The sequence below is a fragment of the Scardinius erythrophthalmus genome (genome assembly GCF_964197995.2).
Source record: "Scardinius erythrophthalmus genome assembly, chromosome: 3".
NCBI lineage: Eukaryota > Metazoa > Chordata > Actinopteri > Cypriniformes > Leuciscidae > Scardinius > Scardinius erythrophthalmus.
Window position 1 is genome coordinate 8,786,908 of NC_138223.1, and position 11,084 is coordinate 8,797,991.

The 11,084-nt window shown below is 38.4% G+C and overlaps 1 protein-coding gene across 1 annotated transcript; it reads left to right on the forward strand.

The window, feature by feature from the left end:
* Window positions 1-2,846: 2,846 nt before the first annotated feature.
* Window positions 2,847-5,291, forward strand: elfn1b (extracellular leucine-rich repeat and fibronectin type III domain containing 1b; the record flags this gene model as incomplete). The annotated part of the gene is made up of 1 exon (XM_081360412.1): window positions 2,847-5,291. The coding sequence occupies one exon, from the start codon at window positions 2,847-2,849 to the stop codon at window positions 5,289-5,291; it is 2,445 nt and encodes an 814-aa protein (XP_081216538.1).
* Between the last annotated feature and the right edge of the window lie 5,793 nt (window positions 5,292-11,084).

An 11,084-nucleotide genomic window follows, 5' to 3' on the forward strand; every position in this document is an offset into this window, starting at 1 on the left:
TTTCCTTTGAAGTTTATGAACAGTTTGACATGCAGGTTAAGTGTTTTGGGGCAACTGACTGAGTCAAAGTCTTGTTCTCATGACTACTGCACTGTTAAAACAGTTTAATGTGATTCAAACATGGTGTATCAGTAATAAAGCTGTCTGAAACATTCACAACAAATATTTCAGATTACATATTTAGCATGCATTTTAAAAAAATGCCGCCTCGAACTATTCATCCTGAAATGCATTATGCATTTGCCGAATGCCCAGTTTATCAAGTACAGACACATTTATAGTATAAATGTCTCTATGGATTAAATTGTGTGTGTCCTAGACAGCTGCAGTGGCCACAAAAAACTTACACCATACACTTACAAATATATGAATATCATTGAACCAAATGGCATTTATTTTAAAGAAACAAAGGGAAAGCACATTATTTTGTAAAAAAAAAAAAAAAAAAAATCTTTTTTTTTAGATAATTAAATTGTTCTTCACATCAAGAAGAAAATAGTTCTTTTAAGAATTGTTCTATGAAAGTTTTTTGGTGGGAAACCCAAAATAGTAATTCTGTGGCATTGCTGCCACAAAAACCTATAATTTTATAACAGTGTACTGTTCAAAATTGTTTAGAAATTCTTTGCAAATGCCATTTGGTTTGCTATTTTGTAATCTAAAGAAATGTGGGATATTTATATCTTATTTGTATACATTTCGCCATTATTCAAAAAAAAAAAAAGTCAAACAATGATATAACAGATACAGCTTTGAATGTGTCGATATGTGCTTAAGTGTGTTCACACAATACCTAGCAAAGTAAAACACAACATGTGAGACTTATTCTCTCTACTTAAATAGCTGGTATGAGAAGGGTACGTATTGGAAAAGTGATTTGTTTGCAGACGAGGTACACAGCGTACTGTGACAGTGAGAGCACATTCAACAGTTTGAACGCTATGAAAGATTCACGCCACAGAACCCTCTTTTCACCCCGTCTCTACTCCTACCCGCCTCTTCAACTGTATACAAAGCTCTTGTGAAATGAACACTTTGTAAACTGTCAAAAGCCAACCAGACAGCATCCATATGAAATGGGCCTGCAAACACGCACATACACACACAGACTGGCCATTTAGAGCACCAGGACTTTGAAGCCCAGACATATACTGTAATTATACTAGGATTTAAAGGGAGAAAAATGTTTGTCATCATCAGGTTGGCCCATTTAAGCAACATGTAGTACACTGGCAATATAAGGTACAATCTGTAGAGCAAGACTAGCCACATCACAGCTTATCCATCACATAATCACGGCAGTTCTATAGGATCACACAGAAATTTGTTCTACTTTTACAGAGTAGCTCTCTCACAGCTAAACGCATGTCTCCTCACAAAAATGGGGATGGATTTTATGTTTAGAAGTTAAAATGTACAGGTCAAGTTAGTAAAAAATGCAATGAAATGCAACTAGTAACAATTAAATGATTATACTGTATATATATATATATATATATATATATATATATATATATATATATATATATTTTTTTTTTTTCATTTTCTATACTGTAATTTAGTTGTTCTGCCTTTTCAATGTAAAAACAGATGAATCAAAGTACAGTGAAAATACAATTTATCATCATCAATTAGATAACAGCACCAGTATTATCTAATGTATGATGATATATTGTTTTTTTTACTGTGCTTTAATTATGTTGGGGATTATGTTAGGCTGGCATATTTTTAGCCCCCTGTACAACACATTCTGTTTGGACTCTTAACAAATTTTCCAATACACTCTGAGGGATTTTTATCTAACATACTGTAGCACAGGCATTTTTGAGTATTTTCTTAAAAAGAGGCACTGGCAATATACACTCCTTATCTAAAACACCATTCACCTACTGTATGTTGTTCTCTCTTTAAAAATTTGTTGAATTTAGGTCACGCTGTAATTAAAAAAGCAGTCTATTTTAGGGATTTTCCTTGCAGAGGGTCTCATAAGCTAATAAGGTGGATAGACGTAAAAGTAAACTCTTCTCTTTAGAGTGTGTGTGTTTGTGTTATCAAGATGAGCTAAGCTGTTAGACGTTAATTGGCCTCGGAAAGCAAGCAGGAGTGCCTATGTGATTGATCTGCGCTAACTTTAGCTCTCGGTAGGTGAAAAACATGGCGTCAGCTTAACAACTTTTTAAAAATAGCTCTAAAAATGCCATTAGACAACTTTCTGCACTCCGTATTGCCATTAATAGTTGGAAATTGAGGTAGACCGGAAGTAGTGGGTGTTCATTTGGATGTAATTATAAAGCGCCATGGCATTAAGTTTGGGTAAGTGGGTTATTTTAAAATGTGCTGAGCAAAATATTCACATTTATATGATTTGTTAGTCTTGTTACTCTCACTGAGGGAGTATTGTTAGGACTTGACCTAGTTTTTTCACAAATATCAATAATCATGTTCTTTCTTCTTATTTCTGCAGGACACAAAACGAAAATCTGGTCATGAGCGGGGAATCTGATGAGAAATGAGGTCCTCGGAAAACACAAGCACTTCCTGCCCTGTGGGAGGCTATGCATGGAAATGCTCTGATACGCTATCTGAAAAGCTAATGAACATAAACAAGACTCTGGTCATAAATGAAGCTTCCTTTCCAGTGTGACAAGACACCAAGCATACACTGAAAAGATAAAAACGATAATTGTTTTGTTTTTTTCTAAAGCTGATATTCCTAACAGCACTGAACAATCATCCATCTGATTTAAACATCACATCCAATTACAAATCTAAGACTTGTTGAATATCTTGCTGAATACTGGTAAAGATCATAACCTGTGTAAACAAAACAAAAAACGGCTGGAGCTATGACTGAAGCACAGATGTCCATTTCGTCTGGGTCCAGTGGACATGGAGGAGGTATGGTGACCAGTGCCTTACTTTGCTGGGCTATGGCTCTTGTGTTCCTCTCATTGACAAGGGTGCCTGTTGTCCAAGGTGATTGCTGGCTGATTGAAGGGGAAAAAGGATTTGTGTGGTTGGCAATTTGCAGCCAGAACCAGCCACCATACGAAAATATCCCCTTGCATATTAACAGCACAATTGTTGACCTGCGACTCAATGAGAACAAGATTCGAAGCATCCACTTTTCTTCCTTAAGTCGCTTCGGCAATCTCACATATCTGAATCTGACTAAGAATGACATCTCTTACATTGAAGATGGGGCTTTCTCAGCCCAATTTAATCTCCAAGTGTTGCAAATTGGCTTTAACAAGCTAAGGAACTTGACCGAAGGAATGCTAAGAGGTTTGGGACGCTTGCAGTACCTCTATCTTCAGGCTAACCTCATCGAGACCGTCACAGCCAATGCCTTCTGGGAGTGTCCTGCGATTGAAAACATCGACCTTTCCATGAACAGAATTCAGCAGCTTGATGGTGCTACATTTCGTGGTCTATCGAAGCTTACGACTTGCGAGCTCTATGCAAACCCGTTCAGTTGCTCATGTGAGCTGTTAGGATTCCTGCGTTGGCTTGTTGCGTTCCCAAACCGGACAAGTGAGCGGATGGTGTGTGACACACCCGCTGGCTTTTCAGGCTACAGTCTCTTGAGTCAGAACCCCAGAATGCCAAGATATCGCAATGCTTTTCATGCGCTCTCCTCTGTCTGCACCGATGACAACGTGACACCGTATCTCCACGGCTCTCCAGACGGGAGCACTCCCACGATGTTGCCTGATTTGAGCCCTTGCGGACTGGATGACTGTTCCTCAGGGACATTTCCAGAAGAGTCCATAAGCATCAGTCCCACCTTTCTGGATCCAGATGCCCGTCCTATAATAAAACTAAAAGAAGTTACCCACACAAGTGCAATAATCATGATCCAGATTCCAAATCCATTTCGCAAAATGTACATCCTTGTCCTGTACAATAACAGCTTCTTTACTGACATCCAAAACCTGAAAAGCCAGAGAGAAGAAATAGAATTACAGAACCTTAAATCTCACACTAACTACACATATTGTGTGGCATCTATTCGTAACTCCTTGAGATTCAACCACACCTGCCTGACCATCTCCACAGGGCCAAGGACATTGCAAGAACGTGTAACAAATGGCTCAACTGCCACTCATTACATTATGACCATCCTCGGTTGTCTCTTTGGGATGCTCATCGTACTGGGTATAGTGTTTCATTGCCTGAGAAAGCGCAAACATCAAGACGAGCCAAAGAGTAAGAAGCTGGAAAAGATGAAAAGAAACTTAATTGAGATGAAATATGGAACTGAACTGGAACAAGGGACTATATCACAGCTGTCACAAAAGCAAATTCTGTCCACTGGTGAAACAGTACAAAGGATGCCATACTTGCCAACTGCCAGTGACACAGATCAGTATAAGATGCAAGAGATCTCTGGGACACCAAAGACTTCAAAAGGGAATTACATGGAAGTGAGATCAGAGCAACCAGAACGCAGTGTGAGGGAATGCAGCATTCCTCCATCGGAAACCAGCCAGGGATCTGTTGCAGAGATATCCACCATTGCAAAAGAAGTGGACAAAGTGAACCAGATCATTAACAACTGCATCGACGCACTCAAATCTGATTCAACATCATTCCAGGCCGCAAAATCCGGTGCCGTGTCCACAGCGGAGCCGCAGTTAGTCCTCATATCAGACCATCCACCAGGCAAGTCTGGTTTTCTGTCTCCAGTGTACAAAGGATCGTACCATCATCCCCTACAGAGGCATCACAGTATGGATGCCCCACAAAAGCGTGCAAGCACGTCCTCGAGTGGTTCGCTGCGCAGTCCACGCTCTTTCCGTTCTGAAGGAGCTTACAGATCAGAGTCCAAATATATTGAGAAGGCATCTGCGCTCGATGAGTCAGGAATCATAACAGTCACGCCAGCGGCTGCGATCCTGAGGGCAGAGGCGGAGCGGATTCGACAGTACAGTGAGCACAGGCACTCCTACCCCGGTCCCCACCACATAGAGGAGTCGATAGAGGTGTCAGGGAGCCGAAAGTCCTCCATTCTGGAGCCGCTGACGCGCTCGAGACCACGGGAGCTGTCCTATTCGCAGCTCTCACCGCAGTACCACAACCTAAGTGGCTATTCCAGTCCTGAGTACAGCTGTAGGCCTTCTTTTAACCTGTGGGAACGTTTTAAACTCCACCGCAAACGTCATAGGGATGAGGAAGAGTACATTGCAGCAGGTCATGCATTACGGAGGAAAGTACAGTTTGCCAAAGATGAGGACCTACATGACATTCTGGACTACTGGAAAGGGGTCTCTGCTCAGCAGAAATCATGATAGCTCATCCAATTAAAGAAGACTACACAAATCTCTGGACCAAACCAGCCAGTATCAATGATTAAGTGACAAGCAAGCACTCACTTTTAGAGAAATAGCTTAGAAGTATTGCTAGCTCTTTTCAATCATTCTGTTTGAGAATGAAAACTTAAATACAAGATACTGTAGATCTTGCAGTGAGTGTACGTGCCAAGTGGTAAGAATAGAAAACTTTTAACAGTATTAACCTCAACTCAACATTTGATTTTTATATATTGGAAATAACAATAAACTACTATTATATTATCATCCTCATCATCATGACCATCATTGATTAGTAGTATTACTGTTAAGATTGATTCTTCTTATTATCACAATTAATCTTTGGTTATCGCATGGCCGTGTCCTGTGACAGTATTGACTGTTGTGTACTTGGAAAAACATACAACTCAAAATGTCTGCCGAACACTGTTCTCCCCAAACTTAGGTTTTTATACAGACTGTGCAACTTTGAAAACGCTCTTTTTTTCTTCTTCTTTAGCGACTGTTCAAAGGACAACCGCTGAATTTGCTACAGGAGCTCACCTCTACTGGATTTTAAAACAACGACTTTTCAGAAAAAAAGCTTCTCTCAATGCTTTCTCCATTCTTTTTTTTTGTAAAGTTTACAATTTCAAACTTACAATGAATGTTTCAAGTCCTTAAGACTTACACCTGCAAAGTGATTACAATTACATACAGACACAGTCGTGCAGGAAAAAAAAATGGCTTTCTATGGTTGTATTTCATTAACAGATCTTCAAGCAGTGCTACTGAGAAAACTGAACCCACAAACTCCACACAAGTCCTGCATACCGGAGAATGAATGTACTCTGTTGTAAAACTATTTTTCTCCAACACAATATTTGGTTTTACCAGTTTTACAATATTTGGGGCCTAGTTCAGCCTCAAACCCAGTTTGATTCTTGTTTGCAAGACCTTCAGAAATATTTCCATCTCAGTCAAAGATATTGCTACAACATGCCTACTTTGAACCACTGTGAACCCCAAGAGCTAAATCAGTCCTGGTGTTTTGTTTTTGTTGTTTTTTACTGAGATTCAACAGAGCTATGTCTTCTACGGCTGTTAATCCAGGTCTAAAGTGCTGATCTAGGCAGCCCTAATAGCATAATCTTTTCTCACCGCCATTAATGCTGATAGACAATTTAGATTCCACTGATTTGAACAATGGAATTGGCCTCTAAATTTTGAGGAAGCAAATTTTAAGACCTGTACTGTGAAACCAGACATTACAACACCCTGCTTCATGGAGTGAAATAACATGACATTTAAATTATATCTGAATCAAAGTGCATGTCAAATACTTGACAGAAATGTTGTCAACCAAATATTAAGGCCTAGAGTGCACAGTGTTGTTTTTTAGCCTTCATATCCCCTATCCCAAAACACGAGTGGATCGTTTTAGAATTTTATCAGGTCGAGGTAATATGTTAAACAATGTCATTCTGCCAACTGATTTTGTGAATGAAAATGCCATTGTCAGAATGATTGTTGTCATACTGAACAGAATTATTGCTTATTGTTCTGAAATTGGAAATGGTTTCTCTACGGCAGCTTGATCCTGAACATGCACTGTCATCTTGTACCTAACATGAAGATTGTTTCTGTTTTGTTTTACAATTAAGTTTAAAACGTTTAGCCAATTCCAGGTAATTCCTGTGAGAGCTAAATGAATGTCTACAAGAAAGGACTAATGCATGATAATAGGGACAGTATAATTATTTAATCAAAATGTCTGTATAATTAATGGAATCATCAAGGTCTTCTTTAAACAACCAGAAGATTTCTCGGATCATTCCCTTAATTTGTGCGTGAATAAATCTTAAATATTTGATTATCATACTGAAATCTTTGAAAAACATGTCCCCAGTGCAAATCCATACTTTTCAAGGTTCAACTTACATTCACTGTATCTCATTAGCAGGTTTGTTGAGTTGATTGTCATCTCTTAAACTGCAAACTGTAGCACTCCAGAATTTCCATGGACACTGAAAGTAAGTTGAAAATGACTTGAATGTACAGCAGCCTGAAAACAGACACATGTATGGGCTGATTGTAAGAGAACAAGAATGGATCTCAAAGGGCTTTCATGTCTGGTGGAAATGTCAAAGAGCACAATAAAAATGGTTTTATTTCTTAAAGAATACATACTTTTTTTCTCAGACACATATTGTGCTATAAGTGGAGCTTAAGGTAAGTCTCCTGTTGTGTTTTTTTGTGAGAAAAGCACAAACACACTGAGGTAGGCTGAAATGCAGCTGCATGTCCTATTGTTTGGGTCTGAGAGACTTATGCCATACTAGACAGCAGCCAACATCTCACAATACAGTCCAAAAGTTTGAATCTGGGATTAGATGTCAAACTTAAACCTGGAAATCAAAAACTGTAGAAATGTTAGGACATAAAATGAACAAGAAACATTTAAGATTCTGCACTTTACTACTAAAATTAAATTATGACTGATCTTGTGAACTCCTTGGTTCTGAAGGTCTGATGTACTTCCAGTAAGGCACACAATGGAACCTTCTCAAATCTTGATGGAGAACACAATCATCAGATTGTGATAATCTAATAAAACATTTGAATAATAAAAAAATATATAAATATATAGGCCTAAGTGTTTTTTCCTAGTAGTCCCAAACTTTTGGGCCTCAATGTCCTTTGTTTTTGATGTGAAGATGCAGAAATCTTTATAACAATACAGCAGAAGCAAAGCTACCTAAAACTTAAACTGTATATAAACTTATCATCCAAAATGTAAATGAAGTTGCCCTACTGATGTAAATTAACAATCCAAAAAGTTGCTATGATTATAAAATTCAGCACCAATTCTACATTTTTTGCTCACCAAAATATTCTACACTGTCAGGACAAATGTGCAAAAAAATTGTAAGAGGGTTCAACAGCTTATTGCGAAAGTGCCCTCAAAGATGCACTTTTAGCATAAACTTTATGTACTGTATATGTGCACACTTTATGCACATGGACACCAAGGTGTGGGCATTTACCATTATGATAATCACTTTGTCATTATGACAGCGTTTCCATTAGTTTACATTTGGTGGTCAATCCAGTGAGATCCAGTATCTCAAAAAAGCATCACATTTTGGAAATGTGGTTATCCATAAATTTTGCTTTGAAATAAAATGTAAAGGTAAAAACAGTCTCTCAAAGTAACATGTTAAAAGGATATGAAACACATCTCAGCATCACTGCTCTATCAAGCACTCTAGTGGGTGACCGACTGCACCTGTCACTCAGAAAAGGTCGTGTCAACCCCGCGCTCGCCTCCTCCATCACAGCCTGTTTGCAGGCACCTTTGATGTAGTGACGGAGCATTTTTAACACACCTGTGACAATGTCATGTGTGAAAAGCATAGCAGCTCTTCTAGTGCACCGTAAAGCCACTTCTCTATTCCATTTAAAGCCCATGAGCATCTGTTCTTTTACTTTAAATCGCACATTATAAAAAACTTTTTTTTTATGCATCTCATTCGCTATGTTGTGAATCAATATATCATGAACAGCAATTAAGAGACGTGGGATGCTGATTTCGACAAGACAGCCTCTAGAGATGTCCGACTCCCTGGGAAGTGACTACTGAACTAGGGAGCAGATTGAGACGCACTCCATTAATTTATGTTGGTGCTTTTTCACCAAACAGAAAATTGGACTAAAAAAAGTTAGCAGCCCAAAGTGCACTATATGCAAATTATGATGTGCTATCATGATAACAATATACTGTAAATACATTTCTGCTTAGCTGTATTCTGATTCGCAGAGTTCCAATGCAGTGTTCAATGCTTCCAACATGGTTAGCCGGTGATTCAATTCATTCAGTGACCTGCAATGTCATCAAACACAGATCAGAGTTTTTCAGAATGTACAAATATAATATGAATTAATATAATATGCAAACGAGCAGCTCAAAAGTTTGCGGTAGTGTGCAAAAGTAGAGTAAAAACAATAATATTGTGAAAGAACTGACAATTTGAATATATTTAAAAATGTAGTTTATTCCCGTGATGGCAAAGCTTTAGTGATATATTGATGTTTGTTCAGCGTATAGTGCCCTTCAGACTGAGCATACATGCTCCCTATATATTACCTTGCTATCTCCCAAATACCCTGTGAGGTTCACGTAAGGTTAGGTGATCAGAACATACCCATTTATTTTCACTGGTATCACCTTCCTAAACAAACGATACAGAACATTGGACTTGCACTCACTATCATTTACACAGTCACATTTCAGTGCAAATGCAGAATCATGCTTGGCTTTGCCCTTCTTTATTCCACAACTGTGAAAGTGTGTGCATCATTTTAAACATATCTAGTGAAAGCAATATTAATTTTGTTTAGGTGTAAAACTGCTCGGTGCACTTTTGACCATCAATTATCTCATAAGTATACTGTACATTGTATCCATTAAATCAAATCAGGCTGTTGAGGTCTGAAAGAGCAAATGTACATCCCTATATGTTCACAAAGCCTCCAGTCAGTACTGATAAAGATGTCTTTTTAACAATACGCTGTGAGAGACAGTGACCTTTTGCCACTCGTTACTGGCTACAGTAGGAGCTCACATCATGGGGTTCAGTGAGATTCATTCCGGTAATCACCACCTAATTAGTCTTTAAATGCCTGTGCTCACCATTAGCACATACTTTCACTAAAACCACGAGAGTCCCAAGGAAAGATTATCTTTGGGAAACATAACCTTAAACTATGTACTATCAATTTATTCTTGTTGCTGGCAATTAATTGTATGCTATCTTTCTACACATCAGTTTGGTGTTACTCCATTTACAAATTGTTATTTCAGTTAAGGTTTTAAAAACAAAATTGAGCAGTCTCACAAATACATTCAGCATAACTGATGGACGAAGGCACTTATTTGTGCATATTATTTAAAAACGCAACTACAGTATCTCCTTGATAATCAACTTGCTTGGCAATGGATTTACAAATTACTGAGATTCCCCTATTATGCTTTTATTATGCTCATGAGTTTGATTGCCAAGAAATGTGTGGCTTGAAGAACTGATAAAATGTATACCTTGAATGCAAAGTCGCTTCTGCCAAATGCATAAATGTCCAAGAACAAACAGGCATCAGAACATTTACGTGCATCTTAATCGGATGCATGTGCCCTCCGTTTATGCAAACCCCATTTCTATTTTTAACACGTTGCACAACTATTCAAAACACTATGTTTCCTGTCCAATTAAATAAAATGATCATATTTACAAATACTATATGTGCAAATTTATTGCGAAGCATTTTAGTCCTTCTGTATTCTGTAAATCTAACCGTTATATCAAAAGCAGTGTGATGTTTTTGGTCTTTTAATAAGAGGCCAAATTTAGTCATAATAATCAAGCATCGCGTTAGTTCAGGCAGGCCACGTCAGCCAAGTTCGCATCAGCTGATAATGACGTGTTCCAAGCCAGTGTCGACATCTATCACAGCGGCACATATAAACTCCCATTCCTTCAGCATTTCCTCCATAGCATCACTGCTCGCATTAAACTCCCTCCTCCAACCCCAACTGAACCTTTAATCAGTCTTTTTGTTTTTTCCTGTACAGTCATACATTGCAAGCTTTTATCATGTATTTGTATATTTTCACAACTCATGTAATTGAGAGTTGTAGTATGTATGCATTTATTGGTTCTGTTCTGTACCCCAGGGGGGTTTGACTTGCTGCTCTCGACGCTCTGTCCAGGCATAGCAGCATGGACAGGCGTAGGA